The following is a 27,452-nucleotide window of genomic DNA, read 5'->3' as shown; positions in this document are numbered from 1 at the left end:
GCCACAAGCGAAAACAAACAATGTCCAGGATTCGCATCCAGGTTCCCCCAACCGGCCTCCCAGGGGAATGCCCTGTGGATGAACTGGTCAGGGATGTTTGCGTACGCTTTTCCACCAACTCCTCTCATCAGGAAGGTGGTGTACAAGATGAACAAGGAATCGATGACGCTCATCCTAGTTGCTCCCATGTGGGCCAGACAACCATGGTTTCCACACCTACGCAGGATGGCGGTGTGCGAGCCCATCAGACTCCCAGCCTGGTACAACCTTCTATCCCAGCAACAAGGTCAAACAGTGCATCAGGAACCCAACTCTATGAACCTAGCAGCATGGCTCCTGAAGTCATAGAGTTTGGACATCTCAAATTACCACAGAGGTGTATGGACATTCTGAAGGAGTCCAGGAAACCAAATACAAGGCACTGTTACTTTGACAAGTGGAAAAGATTCGTTATCTGGTGCCAGAATAAACAAATCAACCCAGTTGATTGCACTCCTTCCAACGTTGTAACATACATGCTCCACCTGCTGGATGCAGGGTTGGTTTTTAACTCTCTGAAGGTACACCTGGCAGCCCTCTCGGCTTACACCACATCCCATAACAAGGTCTCGTGGTGGAAAGTACCAGTGGTTAAAGCCTTCATGGAAGGAGTAAAGAGACTTCACCCTCCTATTTCGAACCCACCGCCAGGATGGGACCTCAACGTGGTGCTATCTAAGCTCATGGGACCCCCCTTCGAGCCCATGCATAAAAGTAGTCTCAAACACCTGACTTATAAAACGGCCTTCTTAGTAGCCATTACCTCCATAAGAAGGGTCAGTGAAATTCAGGCTCTGTCAGTGCAAGATCCTTTCTTTACTATCCACAAGGACAAACTGGTTTTACGCACACACCCTAGGTTCTCACCAAAATTCATATCCAAGTTCCATGTAAACCAGTCCATCGAGCTTCCGGCTTTCTTCCAAAACCCACAAAGCTCAGCTGAGGTGAAACTACACACCCTAGATGTGCGTAGGGCGGTCTTATACTATGTAAATAAAACCAGACCGCTAAGGAAAACAGATCAACTGTTTGTCTCCGTAGCTACAGGCAGAGAGGGGGATCGCGTCTCTAAGGGCGCTATCTCAAAGTGGATTATCAACTGTATACAGCTGTGTTACTCTCTTTCTGAAAAGACTCTGCCTTTTACGCCAAGGGCCCACTCTACTAGAGGCATTGGGGCCACTCTGGCTTTCATTGCAAATGTTCCCCTCGACACCATTTGCAAAGCAGCTACTTGGAGCTCTATTCACACTTTTACTCAGCATTACTGCATTGACACTCATTCCAAGACAGATACACAAGTGGGACAAGCGGTTCTAAGACACCTGTTTGCTCATGACCCTTCTCACATCCCACCTCCTTCTTCTGGTACTGCTCGCTAATCTATGCACAGCATGTGATCTAAGCAGATTCCACAAGCCTCAAAAGGGATACATTACTCACCGTAATCGTATTTCTGATGCTTGTATCTGCTTAGATTCACATGCGACCCACCCTTCCTCCCCTCCGAGAGAAGGCGCATGGTTGCTTGTAGTCTTACCTTTCTGTCTATCTGCTTGGACTATCTGTACTCACGCTACTCCTCATGCTACCTCATGTCAGGAAAAACACAATCTGGGGATCCTAGACGCGTGAGGGATCATGGGTACAGTGGACGTCACACTAGGGATAGTATTACTGGCACGCCCTGTGTCGACGCCCATTTTTCGACTTCGAAAAACAAACTGTAATACTCCGCAGCTTCCACTAGATGTCGGCCTATGCACAGCATGTGAATCTAAGCAGATACAAGCATCAGAAATACGATTACGGTGAGTAATGTATCCCATATATATATATATATATTTCTGAGGCTTGTGGAATCTGCTTAGATCACATGCTGGGCATAGGCCGACATCTAGTGGAAGCTGCGGAGTATTACAGTTTGTTTTTCGAAGTCGAAAAATGGGCGTCGACACAGGGCGTGCCAGTAATACTATCCCTAGTGTGACGTCCCCTGTACCCATGATCCCTCACGCGTCTAGGATCCCCAGATTGTTTTTTTCCGCCATTCTGGTCGGAAGCACTTCATCGGAGTTCCCTGGCTTTGCCATATTTTCACTCTAAACTAATTCTAATTTGCCCCGTTTGGCCAACCTTTCGTCGATCAACATCTCGACGCCGAACCGGGGAGGAGATCAACGTCGAATACCCGACGGATTGGGCCTTGAGGCTTCCGCCTCGGCTCGGGCCTGGGCCGCTGGCCTCGGCCCTACAAGTAGGGAGAGTGGGGGTGGTACACTTCCACACTCGACACCTTATTACCTACACACACTTGCCCGCTGCCCACAGGCGCGTATGGAGGGTACGCCCTTTCAGTTTTGCCCCAAGTGTAATAAGAAATACCCTTGGGTAGATAAGCACGCTACGTGCAACCTTTGCCTACCCAGAGACCACCCCGAGACGGGTTGCAGGGCCTGTAGTAGGTTTAAGGCCAAAACTCTTAAGGACCGCTCCACCAAGCGTTGGGCCCACCACGCCAAGCTAGCAGCTATGGAGGCGGAGGGTACCTTCAGCGACGGCAGCGACGCCGAACTTTCGGACGGCGAGGGCACCAAGGCGTCGAAGGACAGCCGAACGCACGTCCCCGGCCTCGGAAGGTCGTCCGTCCCGGCGACTATGGGGAAGTCCCCCGGCGACAAAAGCGTTACACATACACACGCTAAACACAAAAAATCCACCCGAGATTCGACATCGTCGAAACCTCGGAAAGAGGCACAGAAGGAGCGGTCCGAAAGGACGTCCTCTGGGCGGTCCCGGTCGAGGTCGCCGCACGACGTCAGGCAAGCCTCCACACTTGCACAGAGTGCCTCGACCATTAATATCCCGGAAGATCAATCGTCCGGAGACGAACACGACTTCCACCCCCAGCCTGCACCCCAGGAAAAGGGTACATCACTTGGGAGTAAAGAGGGGCCAATTTCGAAGGCTAGTTCGAAAGACAGGGATTCCACCTCCGATCCTCGACGCCAGGCGTCGAAAGATAAGGGAAAGGGGAAACACACTTCCACCCACGGGGAAGGGGGTAAACAGCAAAGGAAACAACCCTTGCAGTCCTCCACTACAAAAGAACTGACCAAGTCTTCTCAGGGCCAATCCATAGAAAGTCCCAGCAAGGTCACCCCAAGCTCAAAACTCTGGTCATGCGAGGACATTGACAGAGTAATGTCAAGGATGTCTTCCTTGGCGAATTTTTTCGAAAGACACCCTGAACAACTCCTAGCTTTAAACCCTCAGGAAGATTCTCCCTCAGGGTCAAAGGACCCTATCCCCTCAAATAAAAGACCCCGGGTCGAGACACCATTTAGGCCTTTAGACCCCATCGAGGTCCAACCCTATTCTTACCTCTTCCCTACAGACCAAGGAAACTCTTCCCTGATAGAAGGTCAGGAAATTGACACGCCAGAAGATCCTGCAGGATCAGATTATTACGGCGAAGACGAAGACGAGGATGAGCCAGAAAATAGCCCAGATATTTTCAGAATGGACTCACCAGTCGAAAGGGAAGCCCCAGTGTCTGACTCCCCAATAGATAATCAGCCCCTCCTGAATGAACTGCTCTTTCGGGCAGCTAACCACTTCCACATAAACACACAAGGTGTCCAGGAAGAAAGGGACTTTGCGGAAGAACTAATAGGGGAAAGGAAGCCAGACTCTCTAGTAGTAACCAACACCCGCAAAAGAGCTGGTACACCATTATCTTCCTCTGAGGCTCCCCCCGACAAAGAAAGTAAAAAACTTTATGGTTTTGGCAGGAAAGTAGCTTCCACGGCAGCCTACCAAGCCAGAATCGCGAATTCCACCACACTGTTGGCTAGCTACAACTGTCACCAGTGGGAAGAAGTGGCAGCACTAATAGACTCTGCTCCCGAACCCCTTAAAAGCCAGCTAGCTCGCATTTGTGCGGAAGGAAGGAACGTGTCAGGCTGCACTGTAACAGCAACTCTGGACGCCGCTGACAATGCGGGTAGACTTATAGCAGAGGGGACTGTCATCAAAAGGCATGCTTGGTTGAGGCAGTCGGGATTCAAAGCAGAAACACAAGCTGCGCTCTTAGACAAACCAGTGGAAAGTGATCTCCTGTTTGGGAAGGCAGTCGAGGACGCTCTAAAAAACGCTAAGGAAGAATTCGACACCCTCAAATCCCTTGGCCAGTTAACTACCAAACCACCTAACCAAAGAGGGAATGGCAATTTTCGTCGCCCCCGCGGCCAAAATTCCAATAGAGGAAATAGCTACTCCCACACCCAGGGTACACAGTGGAACACCAGCTCACAACAGTCTACCCAGGCGTATGGTAGGGGTAGTAAAAGAGGACGTGGTAGAGGCAGAGGCAGCCCCAGTAAAGGAGGAGGCACGCCTCCACCAAAGCAGTGACGCTCAGTTCAGGGTCCCTTCCCATGCAACCCCAGTAGGGGGACGAATATCAAGTTTCACCCAGGCATGGGAAGGGATAACATCCGACAGATGGGTGCTGTCAACAGTATCCAATGGGTACTGCATAGAACTACTGCAACGTCCCCTAAACCATCCTCCAAGACAAAAAGTCCACTCTTTACAACATCAGAAGATCCTCCTCGAGGAGATCGCCATTCTGCTAGAAAAGGACGCGATAGAACTCGTCCCGGGACACCAGGTAAACAAGGGTATCTATTCAACTTACTTCCTTGTGCCAAAGAAAGATTTAACAATGCGCCCAGTTTTGGACTTACGGCCTGCCAACAAGTATGTCAAGCCCCAAAAATTCCGTATGACCACACTACAAGAGGTAATCCCACTCCTAAAAAAGGGGGATTACATGGCAACCTTGGATATGAAAGATGCCTATTTTCATATTTCCATGCTCCCGGCGCACAGAAAATACTTGCGCTTCAAGGTGGACAGTCGCCACTACCAATTCAAGGTACTGCCCTTCGGGATAGCTTCTGCACCAAGGGTATTCACCAAGGTACTGGCGGTGGCAGCTGCACACCTACGCAGGGAGGCAATCCCAGTGTACCCTTATCTGGACGACTGGCTCATAACGGGGGAAACCCCAGGAATCTGCAGGTCAAACATTCAGGGGACCATCGACCTCCTCCACGAATTAGGCTTCTCCATCAACGAGAAAAAGTCAAGTCTGGTGCCAAGCACCTCAAAACAGTTTCTAGGAGCTATCCTAGATACTCAGAAAGGATTGACCTTCCCTTCGGAAGAAAGAATTCGGAACATACTTCTGCAAATTCCGCATTATCAGTCAGGTCAACAGATAACAGTACGCAAAGCTATGCGGTTACTCGGCATGATGGCGTCATGCATTTACCTGGTCCCCCACGCGCGTGTGCGCATGCGTCCCATGCAGGAATGGTTGGCGAAACAGTGGTCTCAGGCAAGTGGTCAGTGGGACGATCTAGTGGTCGTTTCGCCAACACTCGTACAGAACCTACACTGGTGGACAAGAGAAAATCTCGCAAAGGGGAAACCCTTTTACGATCCCGAAGTACAGGCAGTGGTGACTACAGATGCATGCCTGACGGGGTGGGGAGCTCACCATCTCCACCACACAGCTCAGGGTCTGTGGTCTCACTCAGTAGCCAAGAACCACATCAATCTGCTAGAGCTTCTGGCAGTATTCCGAGCGCTGCAGGCGTTCGAGCCCCATCTACTAAACTTGTCGGTGCAGATCAGGACGGACAGCACGACAGCCATGTTCTATCTGAACAAGCAAGGAGGGACTCGTTCGCCAAATCTGTCCAAGCTTGCCCAGAAAATATGGATATGGGCACTCAGACGGAACATCTTCCTGTCATCGCAACATGTTCCAGGGGAGCTCAATTCCCTAGCGGATGCTCTAAGCAGAGACTCCCTCCCAGAAGAACACGAATGGGTCCTTCACAAAGACGTAGTAGAAGATCTCTTCTCTCAGTGGGGTTTCCCCACTATAGACCTATTCGCCACAAGCGAAAACAAACAATGCCCAGGATTTGCATCCAGGTTCCCACAACCGGACTCCCAGGGGAATGCCCTGTGGATGAACTGGTCAGGGATGTTTGCGTACGCTTTCCCACCAACTCCTCTCATCAGGAAGGTGGTGTACAAGATGAACAAGGAATCGATGACGCTCATCCTAGTTGCTCCCATGTGGGCGAGACAACCATGGTTTCCACACCTACGCAGGATGGCGGTATGCGAGCCCATCAGACTCCCAGCCTGGTACAACCTTCTGTCCCAGCAACAAGGTCAAACAGTGCATCAGGAACCCAACTCTATGAACCTAGCAGCATGGCTCCTGAAGTCATAGAGTTTGGACATCTCAAATTACCACAGAGGTGTATGGACATTCTAAAAGAGTCCAGGAAACCAAATACAAGGCACTGTTACTTTGACAAGTGGAAAAGATTCGTTATCTGGTGCCAGAGTAAACAAATCAACCCGGTTGATTGCACTCCTTCCAACGTTGTAACATACATGCTCCACCTGCTGGATGCAGGGTTGGTTTGTAACTCTCTGAAAGTACACCTGGCAGCCCTCTCAGCCTACACCACATCCCATAACAAGGTTTCGTGGTGGAAAGTACCAGTGGTTAAAGCCTTCATGGAAGGAGTAAAGAGACTTCACCCTCCTATCTCGAACCCACCGCCAGGATGGGATCTCAATGTGGTGCTATCTAAGCTCATGGGGCCCCCCTTCGAACCCATGCATAAAAGTAGTCTCAAACACCTGACTTATAAAACGGCCTTCTTAGTAGCCATTACCTCCATAAGAAGGGTCAGTGAAATTCAGGCTCTGTCAGTGCAAGATCCTTTCTTTACTATCCACAAGGACAAACTGGTTTTACGCACACACCCTAGATTCTCACCAAAATTCATATCCAAGTTCCATGTAAACCAGTCCATCGAGCTTCCGGCTTTCTTCCAAAACCCGCAAAGCTCAGCTGAGGTGAAACTACACACCCTAGATGTGCGTAGGGCGGTCTTATACTATGTAAATAAAACCAGACCGCTAAGGAAAACAGATCAACTGTTTGTCTCCGTAGCTACAGGCAGAGAGGGGGATCGCGTCTCTAAGGGCGCTATCTCAAAGTGGATTATCAACTGTATACAGCTGTGTTACTCTCTTTCTGAAAAAACTCTGCCTTTTACGCCAAGGGCCCACTCTACCAGAGGCATTGGGGCCACTCTGGCTTTCATTGCAAATGTTCCCCTTGACACCATTTGCAAAGCAGCTACTTGGAGCTCTATTCACACTTTTACTCAGCATTACTGCATTGACACTCATTCCAAGGCAGATACACAAGTGGGACAAGCGGTTCTAAGACACCTGTTTGCTCATGACCCTTCTCACATCCCACCTCCTTCTTCTGGTACTGCTCGCTAATCTATGCACAGCATGTGATCTAAGCAGATTCCACAAGCCTCAGAAGGGATACATTACTCACCGTAATCGTATTTCTGATGCTTGTATCTGCTTAGATTCACATGCGACCCACCCTTCCTCCCCTCCGAGAGAAGGCGCATGGTTGCTTGTAGTCTTACCTTTCTGTCTATCTGCTTGGACTATCTGTACTCACGCTACTCCTCATGCTACCTCATGTCAGGAAAAACACAATCTGGGGATCCTAGACGCGTGAGGGATCATGGGTACAGGGGACGTCACACTAGGGATAGTATTACTGGCACGCCCTGTGTCGACGCCCATTTTTCGACTTCGAAAAACAAACTGTAATACTCCGCAGCTTCCACTAGATGTCGGCCTATGCACAGCATGTGAATCTAAGCAGATACAAGCATCAGAAATACGATTACGGTGAGTAATGTATCCCATATATATATATGCGCCAAGCAGGCGCGAAAAAAAAGACACGGGAGGGAATGCGCGAGCAGCGCTGCAGCCGTGACAGGCTTCACCGAGCAGGCGAACAATAAAATCCCCAAGGGGAAGGGGGTGGGAAGGGCAGGAAGGAAGAAGAAAGGGCCGACTCTGGGCCTGACTGAGGCAAGGTGAACACTTCACACCGAGCGGTCACAATATCAAATAACGTTTCCCCCAACGTTCGAACAAGCAAACGTAAATGCAAAGCTACACCAGATACAGTTTAAACACAGAAACAATGTATCAAGCAAACCCCTTCACAGAAGAAAGGATGAGCGTGTAACAAAAGGACTTATCTCGTTGCGTCAGCAGCAAAGAAAGAGGAGTTGTATTTAGAGTAAAGGACATTTATGGGGTTGGGTTCATCCTGATTGGTTAATGGGCTGGTTCTGAGCCCCATCTTGGACTGGGTTCCTGCACTGTGTGCTTATGGTTCATGTGTTTTTTCTGTTTTAAAAAGAAAAAAGTTACTGTTTGAACAAAGTTTTTTCTTTGCTGCTATTTTGTCAGTAGTAAAGATTGAAAGCATACTTGTCGTGCCATAGAATCCCATTAGAAAATCACATTGGAATGTTGCCATAACCAACTGCATTGGCAAAGCTGTGGTTGAGCTAATACACACATTGCTGATCATTAACCGGATTTGAACACTACAGTACACAATGTTGAGGACATCATAGTGCACTTAAAAACCTTCCCCCAGGCCTAGCCAGTTTGGCCAATATTGTACCAAAGAAACGCCCTTCATGTTGGGCAAGCTTCTTAAATCAACTATTTGATCAAATTGATGTGATGGGTACCACACCAAATTCCTGGAAAAAGTCCCTTTCAATATCTGTCTTAAAAAAAAAAAGATTGGCTGAATCCAGAAAATTGTAGACTGCTTGCCATCTTAGATACATCTACCAAAATATATGCTACCATATTATTGGGAGAGCTTCAAATCTGGGTTTAACATCAGGCTATTCTTGGGCCATTTCGAACAGGCTTTAGAAAGGGATCGGCTGTCACACATAACCTTGTGGCACTCTACGTAATCATCAGTGGTGCATTGCAAAAGGGGAATCCCCCCTCTGTTTAGGATATTTACTGACTTCGCAGCTTTGCACAGGGCAGAACGTGGAAGGTTATGGAAGAAACTATTCAAATAGAATATCCTTGGCAGGGGTTATTGAAAATGCTGATGGAATAGCATAGTGAGACTCGGAACATTAACAGCAGATAGACCCCCTTAAAAGGGCCTAAAACAGGGTTGCATATTGGCACCCCTTTAGCTATGTTTAAACATTACAGATCTTCCAACAGCCCTATCAGCTCCAAGAAACTGCAACCCCCAAAATGTTCAGTTCCCACGTGCATTGGCTTTCATATGCCGATGATTTGGTTTTGTTAGACCGCCCTTCCGTTGGGCTTAGCAGAACATTAGCAACCTTGCAACATTATCTAAATTGTAACCATCTTAAAGTGAATACTAACAAGACCAACATTATGTCTTTTGGCAAAAAGGCTGCTGATAACCATTTTTGAAGGCTGGGCCCCACTCGCATAACCCAAGTAGACAAGTATAAGTACTTGGGGACAGCTATTTCCAAAAATAAGAGCACATATCGAAATAGAAGCACCAGAGCCATGCCATTGATTTTGTTGATTTAAAGATTTTGTGGAGAAAACGGTAAGCTTCATTAATAAACGAGTTACACTCAAAGCGGAGTCACCACAGTATTGTATGGCCTACCGGCGGACTTGATTCTGGCATTGTGTGGCTGGTTAGGCTGGAGGGGAAAATCAACATCTGGTGCTTTGTCTTTCTTTGTATACACCTGTTCAGGGTATATACAACTAGAACTGGGCCTCACCTACTGTACCTAAAGGTGTGCACTTCACCCGAATATCCATTACGTACCATACTGGAGGAGTCACTCTAAAATGGAGGCAGTAAAGCAGGGAACTTATTCTAAGTATTAAGACAAAGCTTTTTCCGAGCCATACAGTGGGTGATAAACTGGAAACTGGATTATATTCTAAAGGAGCAATTGGTGTCAAAACCTGAAATGTGGGATTGGCGTAGTAACTTTCCACACATAAGTAGGTTGAAATAATTGAAGAACTTTGTGCCCACCCCAGTACCTAAATTACATCTTAATCGTATATAATATTTTTACCGCCAACGACACATAGAAGAGTCTTCACGCTTTTTTGAATGAACCTACGAGAGGTTTTGCAGTAATTGGCCCAAGATTGGCCATACCATCTACAAAAAGAAATTGTCGATTTTATGAATCCCCATGTACGATAGAAAATACCCGACACGTACTAACGGTGTGTACACAATTAGAAGATTTGCAAACATTATCAGGCAGATTTGTACACAATATGGAAACATTGAGTACAATGCAAATGTTGGCTTGGATGCATACAAGGAACCCAACTATCACCTTAGCATTAATTAACTTGTGGCTACTCATTGAGACTAAAAAGGGAACTCTGTGCAAGGATGTTTGTAGTGGTGTATTATGTAAAGAAACATGGAATGTTTGCCTTGGCTCAGAGGATCTTATGTTACTAAATTTACAATGGGATTTTCTAATGAAATGTGAAATGTTTGCCTCTGCTCAAAGTAGCTACTTGATCATTTTGAAATGGGAATGATGTGTATGGCTGTATGTGTTCCTGTCTAATGAAAACTGGCACAGTCACCCCTATTTCGGGGATTTTAAGATGATGTTACATCAGCATGTTTTTATTATATTCACTATGATGCAATATCATACTTGTTTTATATTTTAGATGATCAGTGTGAACAACTATTTGTGTAACTATAACATAGTCAAGCTAAATTAAAAAACAAGAAATAAATAAACGGCTTGTCTTTTTGTTTCTTTTTTTCTTTCCAGGCATGATGACTTGAAGGAGATGCTGGACAGCAGCAAAGACTCACTGAAGCTGGAAGCAATGAAGAGAATTGTTGCGGTAATGATTATCTTACTATGCAAACCATTGCCCTCTAGTTCTGCGCCCAATGCACCCCAGCAACTTATCCTTTCTACCCAAGATCTTGCTCAGCAACAAAGGGTGGTCCTCACTGGGCGAGCCTTGGGCCCTGTGCATCCTCAACTCCACACAAAGCGTGCGCTGGGACCTCAGAATCTTATGGTCTTCAGAGAGTGAGTGATGGGCAGTTACCAATCTGGGGTCCTACCAGGCTGCCTACTGGAAAGACCCGATAAGGATCAAAGGATAACGTGTGTCCTGACCTACTGTCCCAACACCTCCAACATGAGATCAATGGTCCAAAAATATTGACTGTTAGTGCAATTAAGTTTGCCCATTGAACAATTCCACAGGGTTGCCCTTAAGTGCTCAAAAAATCTAAGGGAACATCTGGTCTACTCTCAATTCAGAAAAGCGAAATCCAGGACCACACGTTGGGATATGCATCCCCTCACATGCCATTTCCCTTGTGGGCTTTGATAGTCTGCAAGATTACAACAAAAATTAACTCTTTTCATATTGGTAGCATGGAGTGACAAATTAGGCATCTGACTAATTGCAAAAGCACTTATTGCATTGAATGCCCGTGCAGACTACGCTACATTGGCCAGACGATGAGGGCAGCCCATGTACGAATTTCAGAGCACCGTTCCAAAATCGGGTGTGAGAATATGTCAGCCACCCATGGTGGCACATTGTCTTGAGTTCCACTATATAGCTCAAGACATTCAGTGGTGGATTCTAGGTGCAATAAAAGCTTCCACCAATGCACAGCACTCCTTGCTGTACAAGGAAGCATGGTGGATTCAAAAGATGCAATCACATATCCCTGGCCTTAATCACGTTTTTCCATCACTCATTTAAATCCGGTCAGGGATACAAAATAGTGTAACGGTAGTCCTAGTAATTGATCGCCTGTCAGTTTAGTCTTTGCTTCTCACAGCAGGCAGCAGTGCTGTTGTTAAACTAGGGACCTGCATCCTAGGCATTCTTTGAGTTTCTATCCCGATACAGAGCACTGCTGTCAATGCATTCATTCTTTTTACATAGATGATTTGCGACTTGACCTCACTTACTCCCGATATTTTTAGTATTTGTGTTTTAGTTCCACATGTCATCTACAATTATGCCTCGGCTCTTCCAGTATTTTTGCCTGGTTTAGTAGCAACCAGGCAAAAATCTTTCATTTTATTTATTTTATTTTATTTATAGGATATTTGTAAGGCTCTTATACAACAAGCAGTGTTTCAAGGCGCCATAAGACAAAAGGGGGAGGGGCACAAGGGAGAAAGATACAATAACGGTCCTACTAGGCCTTGTGACATTCGGATCGTGCAAGTGCAGAACAAGAAGTGCGAGGGAGGGGGGAAGGAGGGAAGTGCGGTTTTGAGCAAAACAAAGTGCTAAAGTGGGAAGGTGAGGGGAAGGGGCTAAGTGCAGGTGTAACTGCGAGGCCAAAGGACAAGTGCCATGTAAAGCAGGTACGGGTGTGTGGGAAGGGAGGACTGGGCAGAGGGGGCCTGGAACCCTGTAGTACTCAGCAGGGACCAGGCAGCCAGTCAGAGGGACGAAGGAATGGGTTAGCAGGGAAGGGGGAGAGAGAAGGAGGTGGAGAAAAGAAGGGTCTTGAATAGCTTCCTCAACCTAAGGAGATCTGGCTCAAGCCTGAGAGGGGCAGGGAGACCATTTCAGAAGGAGGCTCCTGCGGAGGAGAGATATCTACCCCTCACTCTTTGCATAACAAAGCGACAGATTCACAGAGATTTGGAGCTAGCAGACCGAAGGGTTCTAGCTGGGAGGTATTCAGGGAGAGGGAGTTGGGTGTAGTGGGGTCTCAGGCCCTTGAAAGCCTTGTGGATGATGTAGAAGGTCTTGAATTGGATCCTATCAGCAACCGGGAGCCAGTGGAGAGAAATTAGGGCTGGTGAGATGCGGTTCCTAGGCTAGAGGCCAAGAATAAGTCTTGCAGTCCTATTCTGGATTAGTTGAAGGGGGCGAAGGGAGGATGAAGGAAAATTGTGGAAGAGGCTGTTACAATAGAGCTGGGGTCCCAATGGAAAGGATCTCAGTCTTACTGACATTAAGGCAGCGATCATTGGCAGGACACCATGACTGAAAGGCAGTCAGTTAGGGATGAAAAAGGGGGAGTGAGGGGGAAGCTTGAAGGAGTATCATCTGCATAACACGAAGTGAGGAGAGAAAGACGAGATGAGGGCAAAGTGGGAAAGGTAGATATTGAAAAGCCACAGCGAGAGGTTAGAGCCTTGTGGATGCAGCAGGTGGAGAGTGTGATAGAAAAAGATCCCAGATGGACCTGGGAAGGTCTGTTGGTGAGGAAGGAGGTCAACCAGTCCAGAGGTAGACCTGTGATGCCAACGGTGTCACAGAGCCGATTTATCATGGTGGCATGGTTGACCATATCAAAGGCGGAGGAAAGATCAAGGAGAATAAGAATGGAAGGAGAGTTTGAGTCAAGATTAGAAAGCAAGTCATCACAGGTGTTCAGTAGAGCAGTTTCCGTGCCTCTGTCAGCTCTGAAGCCTGACTGGTGGTCCTGGAGACAGGCGACAGAATCGGAATGTTGGGTCAGTTGGACAATGACAAGCTTCTCAAGGAGTTTGCCCAGGAAAGGGGTAGTGGGGATAGGACGATAATCAGCAGGGGAGGAGGGGTCAGAGGAGGGCTTTTTAGGGAGGGGATGCACAAGGGAGTGCTTGAGAGTTTGGGGGAAGGAGCTGGTGGCAAAGGAGTGGTTACAGAAATCAACCAGATAAGGCGCAAGGGAGGCAATGTTGTCCTTGATAGTTCTAGAGGAGCAGAGGAGCATCTGTTTCATAAAGGGGGCTAGTCTAGAGACCTCATCCAGTGCGATGGGAGAGAAGGAGGAAAGAGGTAGGGGAGGCGAGAGGGGAGTCAAGGGAGGGATGACCGCTGGGGAGGGAGGAGGGAAGTGGGTAGAGGAGAGTGAGGACATTATGTCCTGGGTTTTGGAAAGGAAGTGGGAGGCAAGAGAGGTACAAAGGGTCATGGATGGAAGTGGAGATGTGGAGACTGTGAAAGGATTGGCGAGTTCCTTGACGATTTTGAATAGTTTGCCAGAGTAATTAGTGGCCCCAGAGATGCAGGATTGGAAGTGAGCCCTCTTATTCGAGCGAATGGAGAGTTTGTATTGCCTTTGGAGTAGGCGACAGGCCAGTTTGTCATAGGATGCGACTGGAGCCCGCCACCTCTGCTCAGCCACTCTACATTTGCGTTTCAGAGAGGCTAGGTCAGAATCGTACCAGGTGTTGCCCTTGAAGGCAGGCTTCATTCAGATCCACGTGACAGGGGCAAGGATATCAAGGGTGTTGGTTATAGAAAGGTGAAGAGAAAGGGCAGATTCAATGTGGGTGTCTGCGGCAGGTGTGGGAGGGGGAATGAAGGTGGTAGCAAAGGCAGCAACTGACAGTTGCTTAATCAATCGGATGATGGAGAATGAGACGGGCAGTGCTGGCAGAGGCATAGTAGGTGGACCTAAGAGATCCAGTTGGGAAGATAGGAGGAAGTGGTCAGACCAGGAGAGCGGAATAGTGAGAAGGTTAGAGATAGGAATGTCAGAGGAGATGAGAGCATCCAAGATATGTCCAACAGAGTGTGTTGGACCAGAGGGATGAGTGGTGAGGGAAAGAGTGTTACAGTGGCTGCAGAAGAGTCTAGAGGCCTCAGAAGTGTCATGGTGAATATTGAAGTCACTAAGGAGAGGCGTTTGGAGGAGGAAGAGGAGGCAAGAAGGGAAGGGGTGAGGTCAGACAACTCAGAGAGGATGTGGGCGACTGCACCAGGGGACCTGTAGATAGTGGCAAGAGTCAACTAAAGGGTTGGAAAGATGCAGAGCCTACAGATGAGGCATTCAAAGGAGGAGTAGGATTGAGCGGGAATGATAGTGGCAGGGATCCAGTCTGGGAAGATCATGGCCACCCCGCCTCGAGATATGTTGGGCGTGGGCTTGGAGAGGATCGTGTAACCCTCAGGTAGGAGTGTGTCAAAGGTATGACAGGGCTGGCAGTACACCACGTCTCAGTGAGGGCAAGAAAATCGAGGTCAAAGTCTTAGGAGGAGACAGATATCAGAAGTGTGTTGGACGGCAGAGCGAGAGTTGACGGTTGCAAGGTGGATCTGGTTACCACCTATGAAGGTTTTCTGAAGGGGATACAGGGACATGGTACGGCCATCAGGGGAGCAGAAGGGCCAGGGTTGGGTGCCGGCGGAGTGGCAGAAGAAAGATGGAAGGAAATTGAGGAGAGACGGAAGACGCCTGTCCACAAGGAGAAGATTGGGCTCACAGCCCTGGGCCTTGACAGTGCCATTGTGATAGACATTAATAATGCACCTAGAGAATGACAAACCCACCAAGAGTCCTTCTCATCTGGTGCCTCCATTAATGTCAGAAGAGGAGAAAGGAGAGAGGACAGCGATCAGATGAGGAGTCAGATGAGGAGTCCATAGGTTGGGGGAAGGGGCAACAAAGAGGATGTCTTTGACAGTCTCCCTGAAAAAAAGCGTTGATGTAAGTGTCCGCAATGGGCAGGCGTGGGTTGGAGACCAGGAGATTTATTTTGAGCTTTTTCCCTTCCATGCTTCGAAAGGGTGGAAGGATAGGTGATACAGTAGCAGTTAGAGTAGATAGGTGAGATGGAGAGCGCCATGGATGGATGGAGGGAGAAGGCAGAGTGATGGAAGGAAAGAGAGGGGGAGGGAGAGCAGAGTGCTGCACAAAGAACTCGCCACGCGGCCTAATAGCCGAAAGATGACGAGGGCAGATGCACCATGCAGTAGGTGAAGGCGTTGGGTACATGAGTCAATGATACCTTTAGGTGGGTAGGTAACTTCCCTGGTGAAGGCCTCAAGGAGGAGACTGAGGGCTTTGGCAGAGATGGACAATGCATAGAGTGCATTAAAAACATTATTGGGGTAGTGATCAATTAGGATAAGGAGGAGGGAAGTATGCCAGGAGAAGCAGAACAGGTCCCAGATTGGCTCCAGTAGAGTAAAGTTGCAATAAATGGTAAAGCCCAAACACACACAGGAGCGGCTAGGGCAAGGTAGGGCCAAAAAGGGCCAGGTGAGACTCCTTCCTTTAATGCATAAGAGTACTGGTGCTGTGGTTGGTGGGGAAAGAATCGCCACCATGTTAAGAGCAAAAGAGGCAGCACAAAAGAAAGCCCAGCACACAGGTGCCGGCGAGAGCGTGAGAGGGCCCAAAACAAGGCTGAGGAAAGATTCTCCTTACTGTAATATGCAAAAACCGATGCAGCGAGCTTTGGAGGAATGCCACCACCATGTAACAAGATGGATGCTGAAAGAGGAAAGGCCCATCACTAGCGGGTGCAGGCAAGTGCAGCCCTCCTAACAAAATGCAAGAGCTGGTAAGGCAGACAGTGGAGAATATCCACATTGCGGACAATGAAGAAAGCTGACAAGGAGAGGCCCATCGCATGCGGGTGCAGGCATGGGCGTGAGAGGGCCCAGCACACAGCCAAGTGAAGCCCTCCTTAATTGATGCACAAATCTGGTGCTGCAGATGGTGAGGAGATGCCGCCTCCATGGATCCCCATTGTGAATAAAGGTGGATGCTATAAAGGGAAAGGTGCAGCAATCACTGGCACAGGCTAGGGCGTGATGTGCTCAGGGACCAATAAGCAATGCATTTAGTCTCTGATTTATGACTATCCTGTGTCTTAACCTGCAGGGGCTTTGCAATATATCTATCTCTTCCTCTCACATGGGGACAACAAACAACTTGAATAACTCTGGTACGATTTGCTCTTCACCTGGGAGCACACAGGAATATATACAGTGCAGATAAGGCCCTTTTCTAAGTCTCCCACTCTTCCCACTTTCAGCAATCTTCAGTCTTAGAGCACAGCATCTGAAAATATAGATGCTTTAGGATTCTAGGCATGCTGGTGTGTGGATCTATGCCACTTATTTTTCTGCAAGATGGTGAGTCAGTTCACCACTTTGCTTTCCTTTAAGGCAGCCTCTGTCTAATTTATCTCTTCACATATATTTAATAATTCATACATATTACTTTGTATTGTTTCTTTATACACAGGGTCGTTATAAATTATGGGTCCTGACGAAGGCACAAAAAAATAACTTGTGTCACTGAAACATCCGTTATTAGCTGACAAGTTTTCATTCCATCGATTCCTATGCCACCTAGATGTCGATCCTGCTGGATAATACATCTCAGCACTATAATTTTTCTGGCATATTTCTCTTGTATTCAGCTCAGATTCTGTTAGACAGCTCCATGAGATCTTGCTAGATAATACATTTCCGCACAATGATTTTTCTAGCATGTCTCTCTTGTGTTCAGTTCACAGTAGTAGAACTCTGTTAGACAGCTTCACAAGCTCTGAGTCTCAGCACGCCATGGGTTTTAGCGAATTTTGCACAAAGTGAGATTTTGCTATGTAATGCTTATGCCTGTGTTTGCGCTTATGTCCGTGTTTGCATGCATTCAGTCTTTTTAATGTTTTTCCTTTCGCATTTTTTGAATATTTCTGTTTCATTACATATTTTATTCATGAGATGCCTTAATAAACTAACCTCATCATTGATTAAATTATGCACTTAGCTGTCTTTATATTTTAGTACTGCATAGCACCTGCAGGTTCAAAGAAACAAGAATCAGCTTTGACATGACTGCCTCCAAAGTAATGCACTGTGCGATTCTGTGGAAATCTTTTGAAAATGTAACTGTTACTTTATTGACATGTGTCGGGATGATTTTCCCGGGGGCCGGCAAGGTCGTCCGCGGGCTGGGGAGGCCCCAACTCCTCCCGCGTCCCAAAAGGAGTATGAGACACACCCAAGAGCAAGGTAACAACTGCTGTTTATTAGAGTAACGGCAGGGATACGCTCAGACCGTATGCATCCGGAGAGGCTCTCGTCATTAGTGGGGCTCGCGGGCCCTTTTTACAGCAATGACACGCTACTTGTGTCACCTGGGAAAATCATCACAAAACCTATCGCCACTTCAGGATGGTTCCCTGAGTGTTAGGGTTAGTATAGTTACCCTATGGGAGGAAATGTTAGTGGATAAGGACGGGTCAGCTGGTACACTTGGGCTGTCCCTAACAGTTGCTACATCGGAATTGTTACAAGGGGGACCCTTGGTGATTGCATAAGAGTGATGGCGTCAGTGATGAGCCCCTTGTGTTCTTATTGGTTCTCCCACGAGCCCCCAAGCCTGGGACCATCGCCGTTCCCAGCGCGCGGTGTACCTGATATTAGCAACAATGTGCAACTATGTGTTTGTGGCAGACAATGGACAGGTCTGCTTGCGGGCTGGTGTGCATGTCTTTCCCATCGCTGTAGGTGTCCAACTTGTTGCTTCGTTGTTGCAGATTGTGTCCTAGACGTGGGACCCTGGCGATTCTCTGTCTCGTGAGCTTGGCACCATGTCAGTTCGGCTTGGTCACGTGTGGGAAGACTGTAGCTGGAGTAGAATTATGAGCATTAGATTTTGTATTCTGCCTCTGAGGGCTTGGCACGGGAGGTATAATCTTGGCGCGGCATGCGGGTTGCAACATTGCGGCCTTGGCTGTGGGCTCTCATTGGGGGCTCGTTCTGCATGGTCAGCACTTGCATTTTCGTTCTGGGAGGATTTTCGTTTGCGAGGCTCCTGCCTGGGGACTCTTGCTTGCGGCCTACTTGGGCCTAGTTCGTGGGTGGCGGTACATAATCCATACTATGTAGGTCGCAGGGTGACAGAGTGTTATACGCAGCATTAGGTATATTTGGTGGGGTCTTCATAGGGATAGAGAGCGAGAAAGCATCAGCAAGCATATACACAAGCTCTTCAGGTGTCTTGCGTTTCTGCGGTGCTGTAGAAGGCCTATGTGAAAAATAACAACGGTGCATGACCGTGGGTATGTCAGTCCGCTACGTCATAGCACTGAGTATATTCTTCCTGTGGGCTGGTGTGTGAGTGACCAGTGTGCATGGTGGCATGTGTGTTCTTGTCTGTTGGCTATGTCGTAATGGCATCTCTAAAAATTGTGATTTTCGTGGTTGGTGTCTAATCGAGCTGGTCCATGGCGCATGCGTCGGCCTGACCAGGGCGTGCTAGTGGGCATGCTCCTCGTATGGATATGCCTTTGAAGCAGGATACTTTGTCATCTGGTAAGGAAGGGAATTGTTCAAACTCCTCTCGTGGGGGGTGCTTGGGCCGTGATCCCCTAGGCCATGGTCTGGATGAGACTGGGGGGAGGGTGTTATCCCATTCTCCCACTTCAGTCGCCCCTCTGGTCGACTTGTCGACCACAAAATTATCCATTTTCTTGTCTCCCCGTACCATCCATATATTTTCGTTATTCCAGCCAGGTGTCCATAGTGGTGGACATGATCTTCAAATGACCAATACATATAGACGCAGCCACCACCGGGTTTGCAGTATACCCACTTTCCAACATAGCTCTTCGGGTTCGTCGGGTTCTCTACCTTCACAGATGGTGGGTCCAAGTGGTTTTCTAGTATTTGCTTGCGCAACCTTTCTCGTTCTTTTATAATAATGTCTGTGTGTTTGTCATCATCAGATGGTAGTAGGGCGTGCATGCCGATCATTTCCATCATTTCGTCCGTCGTTCGTGCTGTTCTTGCTTTCCCTAACCTCATTCCAAGAAATACAGCCATTCCCACTAGTATACATCCTACTATTATTTTCAATCCATCTGACAGCCACAAAGGCATCCATGACCATAAAAATGAAAACCAGCTGCCATCTTTCTTTACTCCTTTGGCCTCTTCTACCATTTTTGAGTGCATCATGGCGAGTTGTGATACTGCCTCAGTAAGTGTTCCATTGTCTGCGTCGTTAGCGGGGTGAATGTGCAACATGATTTTCCAATTTTTGCACACACTCCTTCCATTGCCGTGAGGAGGTCCAGCACATATCTATTCTGGAGTGCTACCATGCGCACTGCCCTCAATTCTTCTTTTATTGCATTCAATCCATTGACGGTCGAATTTATTGTCATCATTTGCTCCCATCGGGTTATTTGAAGCCATTTTGCATTTGCATATGCCTACAGTCCTGGATGTAGTATTGATGAGAAGAACATTTCTGCTCTGCTGAACAGTCTGTGTCCTGGAGGAATGTCACTGAGAGCTGTTTTCGATCTTCCCCACAGGTAGTTTCCCGTCAGTGGTTCTCCTTGTATTTTCACCCTTGTCAAAATGTCTGTGTTGTTATTTCCTTTACCTTCCTCAGTCGCCACATATCTTTTCCTCCTTTTGTTCCCTTCATCCATCTGAGGGAAGTTGCCCAAGTTGACAGGTTTCTGAGGCACAACCAGAGATGGTACGTTGACGTGTACCATAGTGCATATTCCATTCCAAGATGGTGGTAAGCTGTGTTATGCCTTATCTCCGCAGGCCCATTAGTGGTCCATTAGACCTGCTGTGCCGGCACCCCCTCAGGTATCAGTACTGTACTTTTGCAGTTGTTATTACTTCCAACATCGCCAGTGTGTTGATAGCACAGTGTGGGTGCAGTTAGCGGTAGTGTAGTTGTTGGGTCTTCGTCTTTCTCCAGCCTTGTTATCAGTGGTACGCTCTTTACCCATTCTGTCCAGCATTTGTGGTTCGTGTCATTTATTCTGTTCACGTTTTCATTTGCGGATGTAACCATATTGCTCCCCACAACTCCCTCTGTCCATCCTTCATTCGTATATATCTTCCCATATATTACTATCAGTGGTCATTCCCAGCAACCTGGTTCACCAGCAATTTCGTTTGCATACCAATCGCACGGTAGGTATTTTAATATTAGTTTCTTTGTTTCTCCTTTTTCAGGACCATCCGTCACATACCGGAACCCTTGAGTATGTTGGCGGTAACTATTGTACATTATAAGTGTTTCGATGAAGTTATTTTCATATGGGTATGAGTCCCTTGTCTTCCAATGCAACATTACTACTTTTCCTTGAAATCGTCCTTTTGTTTGGAACATTGCCAGATATATCAGACATTCTACTGTTCTTGCTGGCACTTCAGTAGCTACAAATGTCCTTGATGCGCTCATGGCGTATGGGATCAGCGAGCACACATAGCAGTTGTCCTTAGTTGTCTGCTTACCAATTTTGGACATGTGCTGATACCACATGTTATTTGAGACGTGTGCGGATGCTGTGAGGTATGTGTCCATCCCATTGTTATCCATATAGATACTACGCTTAACCCTGTTCCCATGATCCCTTGTGTTACTTGTACCACCTGACACCGTACCTGTTGCAGCTGTGGTATGGGGTACATTCGTTTTAGGTGCAGCCATAACAGGATAAGCATAGTGTGTCTGCCAGACAGAGGCAGCCAATAGACAAACAACACACCTATTCATTTTATTACAATAGCTAATATCACTGGCATTTTCTTCTTACCTTTGCTGCGGTCCTGCAGCTTATTATTCTTTGCTTTATAGATGCCTGCCTGAAAATTTCTAAAAATAAGCATTAACGTTGTTAGTGTTTTTTATTCAAGCTCTACCTATCGAGTAGTCGTTTAATGCGCAGACGAAAAGCTGTTCCCACGCTAATCTCAGTGACCTATCTCTCAGAGCTGGTAAGTGCTCGTTGAGGTGTGGGAATGATTGTTCTATGGCCAAAATGAACGTGTTGTAGTACACACGTATCCTTCTCTTTTTTAGATATTTTGGTCTTTTTATAGCGTATACAAATTGGTGTGACAGTGCTTCAGGGGTGTTGTCGTCTGTGGGTAGCATTTACCCCTGGGGAAAAACGCAACATTAGTTTCTTCACTTTTGACAGTTGTGCGCGGTGCCTACATGTGCGAGACAAAAGGAGAAAGAGAACATGCACGTGTCTACAAGTGTGGTGCAATTGACAATTTGTTAGGCAATGTCCTTTATTTGGGTGGTAGCATGGGCGGGGCTGGCTGGGGCAGTGTTTTGTTGCTCTGGGATCTCGTGACCATGGTATGGGCTATGGGCAATTGTCCATTTGAGTCCTTGGTAGTATCTGTTATTTGGGGGATAGGGGCTTTATTGCAGTTGTTTTTGGTTGTGTTGCTGCCGTGTTGTCTTCTGTTGTTGTTGTGGTGGCCCTGTCGTCAACGCAAGGGCGGGTCTGATCTTTGTAGGGCTTGACGTCATGCATGTGATTCCAGATGTGCTTATCTGTCAACTTTATTGCTCTAGGAGCTACTGCTTCCACCTGGTGGGGCCCCGTAAATCTGGGGCTATTCCACCTTGTGTTAAAATTGCGGAGGAGAACGCTGTCTCCTGCCTTAACAGTCCATTTTACTGGTTGTTCCTGTTCCTCGTTTAGATCTTCTTGTTGGGTGATTTTCGACCCACACTGCATCCGCTCGAGCTGTTGAGAGATAAAGGCGACACTAGTAATCAAGGAAGACACATATCCATACATTTAATCACCAAAAACATTAGCAGAGGTATGATAGTCTGGCATCGCCCTTGATGGTGGAGTAAGTGGAAGGCGCATCTGACGTCCAGTCACCACCTCGTGGGGTGTGAGGTGTTGATCTGACCCTGGTTTATTCCTTAATTCAAACAGGGCCAAGGGGAGGCAGTAAAACCAGCTTTTCTTAGTTGTCTGCTGAATTTTTGCAATCTCTTCCTTTAGGGGGCCGTTCAGACATTCACAAAGACCATTAGCCTGCTGGTGGTATGCGCATGCAAATTTGTGTTTAAAGCCAAGCAGTGTAGTTATGTGTTGGAACATTTCATTTGCGAAGTGCGGGCCATTGTCTGACCGCAGCACCTCGCAAATCCCCCCATCTAGGGAAGACCTCCCTTACCAGGAACTGAAGGCGTCTGCATGAGAGCAGGGTCCAGCCTCTATCCACCTTGAAAATGGGCACGGTACCACAATCATATATCTGTATCCTTGACAAACATTGATCATGTCAACATAGTCAATGTGTAGGTGCGAAAGGGTCCTTCTGGCTGGGGTATAGTACCTTTTATCACTTGCAGCGTGTGACCGGCCGTGAACTGTTGACAGGTTAGGCAATTGCTGATAAAGTTTGTGACGTGTGAATTTAGCTCAGGACAGAACCAGGCCTCTTTAATTCGTACTGCAATCACTTCCTTTCCTGTGTGTGTGGGATGGTGTAGTTGAGCCAGGGCTGTTTTCAATAGAGCTAGGGGCATCACTACTTTGCCTGTATTATTCTGACGCCATAATGCATCTGTGGGGGGCATTGTGCACCCTCTTTTGGCCCATAGCTCCTTCTCCGCCGTAGGGGTTGCTGCCTGTAATTCCATAATTTGAGTTTCAGGGATGTGTGTGTACCCCTCCCCCATCAACATTTGTCTTGCCCCGCTCTCCCACTATCGTTTTGTTTTTCTGGGAGGGTCCATAATTCACCAAAATACACAACATGTTTGGCATGTGCGAATGCCGTTTCATTACCTTTTGAGATAGGGACATCCCCGTTAGTGTGTGCCTGACATTTCAGCAAAGCTATTTCTTTAGGGTCATTTATTACTTCAATCAGTTCAGCAAGTAGGAGGGCATGTTGTACTGGGGTTCCATCTGCTCTTCTGAAACCCCTTCATTGCCATTTTATTAACCCTGAGTGCACTGTCGATGTGACGTATGAACTGTCTGAATATATTGTTACCCTCTTGTTATTGCTCTCTTTTCGTGCCAAAATTAGGGCCACTAGTTCTGCTGCTTGCGCTGAGAAATGCTGTGGTAGTTGGACACATTTTACTGGTACATACATCGAATCCTCTGTCAAACGAACCACTGCTGCTCCTGTCCTTCGTACCCCATCACTCTGGTCAATTGTTGAGGACCCATCAATGTACATTATCTCACCCCCCTGTAGGGCATTTTCCTCAACTTTTCTTATGCTGGAGTATATTTCAATGGCTTGTGTGCAATCATGAGTGTAGTCACCATCTTCTACCACCTCTGTTATGAACCTTGCCGGGTTTACATTACTGCACCTTACAATCGTTAATTCTGGTTTGGAAAGAATGATCTCGTATCCTGATGCCCTCTGTGTGGTCAATGTTGATTTGGGTTTGTTCAGTATTGCAAAGAGGGAGTGTTCCACAAATAGTGCGGTAGGGCACCCCATTGTTATTGATGATGACTTTTCCACCGCAAAGGCTGTGGCCGCCAGGCTCTGTTCACAAGGGAAGTGACCTAACATCACAGGGTCCACGTGTCCGCTGTAAAATGCTGCAGGCTTGTGTCCTATGCTTGTATTTTGTGTCAGTACTGCCTTCAATACTGCTGAGTCGCAATGTGAGAAAATGAAAAATCGGTGCTCATAGTTTGGGGTGGCCAGTACTGGTGCTGTTGAGATAGCATGTTTCAATTTGTCAAATGCCTCTTTCATTTCTCTTGTCCATCCCAACTTTTTATCCCCTGTCTGTGCTTCCTTGAGGGCCTCTAGTAGGGGTCCTATGTATGAGCTGTAGTCAAAAACCCACGCCCTGCAGTAGTTCCATAGGCCCAGAAACTGCTGTAGTTCTCTCACTGTCTGTGGTTGTGGTGTATCTGTTATTGCCTGTGACCTTTGTGGTGCAATGTTCCTTCCATGTTGTGAAATTAGCTGACCAATGTAGAGCACCTGTTCTTGGCAGTACCTTGTCTACCTTGTACCCCTTCTCAGCTAACACTGTGAGCATCTTCAATGAGTCCTTCCTACACCTCTCCTCCGTGGTGCTGGATATTATGTCATCCACATATTGCAGCACTGTGCTCTCCATTTCAATGTTTCCCAAATCCATTTGTATCACTCTGTTGAAGATGGATGGTGGCTCACAGTAGCCTTGGGGCAGTCTCGTGTGTTTCAATTTTGTTTTGCGGTATGTGAAGCTTGTCAGGGCTTGTGAGTCGGGGGGAAGAGGTATCGAAAAGAAGGCATTTATTAGGTCAATCACGGTGAACCGTGATGCCTCTGCTGGTATTCCACATAGTATGATGGCTGGGTTAGCTGCTATGGGGTACTCTGCCTCTATCTACAATGTAATTCAAAGGTCTTAGGTCCTGGATAAAATGCCAAGACCCTCCTTTTGCTTTGCGCACAGGGTACACAGCAGTGTTGCATGGTGACTCTGATGGTACTAATATACCATTGTTTGTTAGGGCTGTTATTGTTTCATATATGCCCTCATCTGCCTCTTTTGATAGTGGGTATTGCTTCACTCTTGGTAGCATTGCTCCCTTTTTCAGTTTTATTTTTACTCCTCCAATGCTTTTTATGTAGCCAACGTCATATGGACTGGTGGTCCACGGGGATGTTGGTACGGCTGCCATGTCTTCCTCGTAAAATGGCACTGGTGTAGGGGAATATGCCTCTAGTGCCATAGCCATTTTTTGTGCCACTTGCTTGTATGTTACTTTCAACCAGATGTTCATGCTCATTCCAAACACCATCCCTCCCTCTCCATTGTCGTCTGAGAAGAGCTCCTCATCTGATACCCGTGTAAGCCTGCACCCCTCTGCCAGTGCTATTACAGCTCTCCAGGCCCTCCCCTTCCTATCTTGGGCGTGTACTGCAATGTAGTCTGCAGTAGCCATAATGCTCTCTATGTTTACTGAAATAATGTTTCCCTCGTTTTCACTTGCTGGTGTCTCTGGTCTGAATAGGTAAGCTGTTGGCCTCCTCCAAATTTTGCCCTCAATGCCGGGCAACCATGCTATTGCCATGTATGTCCCATATTGGAAGAGGTCTCCATCTACTGGCTCAGCCCGGGCCACTGTTTGGCCACAGTACTCCTGCAGTATTTGTCGTGCTGCGTGCATGTTAATGCCTGGTGTAGAGCAAATTATGCCTTTCTCCGTGAAGGAGATGGTCATATTCAACCTGCTCATTATATCCCTTCCAAGTATGTTTACTGGTGACTGCTTCGAGTACAGAAGCGGGAGAGACCTGTTGTAATCTCCTAAAGATAAGGAGATGTTATCAGGGAAGGGAACAAACCCTCGAGCCCCAGAAAATCCTTGAGTGTGCATAGCTTCGCCTGACAATTTAAACTTACCCTCCCTTATGCAAGACCTATTGGCCCCAGTGTCAACTAGGAAGGAAAATATTTTGTCACCTAACGCTACCTGTATGCGTGGTTCCTCCACACTATTAGGTGTGACCGATAGGATGGGACACATCAAAGACATCTGTGGGCTGTCCTATTGTGGATATAGTGACTGACCGCTTCCTGTGTAAGGGTTGTGGCCCAATATTGTCACCTTCCCTAGCTTTGTTTGCTGTAGGGGTGCATCAGTTGTTGATACTACATTGTCCTGTATTTGTGTGAGCTGCTGTGCCGGTTGTACTTGAAGTTGTTGTGTTGCTATCGCCTGTTGCTGTGGTGGTGTGTACGTTTGTACCTTTATCTGTGGCTGTAGTGGTGCCTGCTGTATTTGTGGTTGTTGTAGGTAGGTTGGTGTTTGTGGCTGGGGTTGTTGCAGTGGTGCTTGTTGTTGTGGTAGTCATTGCTGTGTTCCTTGTTGTTGTTGGTAAACTTGTTGTTCCCACATAGGCCCTTGTTGCACCTTTTCTCCCCATGCTACTTGGGTGGGTCTCATCCTGCAGGTACGTGACATGTGTCCCACCATCCCACATATCCAGCATATTGGTGGTTCCCTGGCCTGCCATGGGAAACCCCCCATGTTGTCTTGATATCCTTGCTGCCCATTTGGGTAGTAGCCCCGGAACCCACCCCCTTGTTGTTGTGTGGGTGTGCCATAGCCCCTCCCTCTCATCAGGCCACCCCTCCCCCTGTAGTTGTTTAAGTACCCATTTCCCATCTGCATATAACCTCCTCCTGTGTATGCCCTGTATGGTGGGGGCGGGGGCATCTGTTGTGTTATTATTTGTGCTGGCTGCTGTAGTTGTACCGCCTGTTGTTGTGTTTTGTCTAGTGCAGCCGTAACCTGTGTGGGGGCAGGTGTAGTTATTAGTGCTCCTTCCATGGCATATTTTGCTAATTTCTTCCTTACCAATTTTGCCTCCTCTGCCTTCCTATCTTCATCCTTTTGTTTAATCTTTTCTTGCCACATCCTGCAGTGGTGAACTATAGTTAGTTGTATTTCTGGCCAGGCCTTAACTTCCATCCCCACTATTTTGTTCAGCTGCCTTTGTACTTCCTCTGGGAGCCCTTGTATTAATATATGGTAGAAAATTGCTAGTGTTTTATCCCACGGCTCCCGCGTTTCCAGGCACCACTTCTCCTGAATCTCCTGGATGTAATCAACAGGATCTTCAGTCTCACGCATCTTGCGTGACGTTATTGCTCCTATGCCTGACGTGTCTGGGTACTGGACCCTCAATGCCTGCCACAGCGCATGTCTGCAGTTGGCAAATGGTGCTCCATCATGTGGCGTGTCTGTTGTTCTGAGCTCTGGGAAGCCCGCCCTTTTCCAAATGTCATTTGCAGCATCCCCCAGTATTGATATCAGGAGCCCCTTGATGTCCCCCACCGCTAGCTTTTGCCCCGCAGTGTGTTTTTCCATCTCATATATCCACTTCCCAGCTCCTCTGCT

The 27,452-nt window shown here is 47.5% G+C and overlaps 1 protein-coding gene across 5 annotated transcripts in view; it reads left to right on the top strand.

Moving 5' to 3' along the window:
* The window catches only part of AP3B2 (adaptor related protein complex 3 subunit beta 2), a 533,172-nt gene that overhangs the window by 193,575 nt on the left and 312,145 nt on the right, over positions 1-27,452 (top strand). For all 5 annotated transcript variants that reach the window (XM_069624707.1, XM_069624706.1, XM_069624708.1 and 2 more), the window contains exon 2: positions 10,827-10,902. In XM_069624707.1, the coding sequence (XP_069480808.1) occupies positions 10,827-10,902 (76 nt within the window). The remainder of the gene's footprint in view (positions 1-10,826; positions 10,903-27,452) is intronic.

The sequence above is a fragment of the Ambystoma mexicanum genome, chromosome 11, assembly GCF_040938575.1.
Source record: "Ambystoma mexicanum isolate Mex_15411 chromosome 11, UKY_AmexF1_1, whole genome shotgun sequence".
NCBI classification, from domain to species: domain Eukaryota; kingdom Metazoa; phylum Chordata; class Amphibia; order Caudata; family Ambystomatidae; genus Ambystoma; species Ambystoma mexicanum.
The sequence above is the reverse complement of the archived record's forward strand: the minus strand, read 5'-3'. Positions and strand labels throughout refer to the sequence as shown.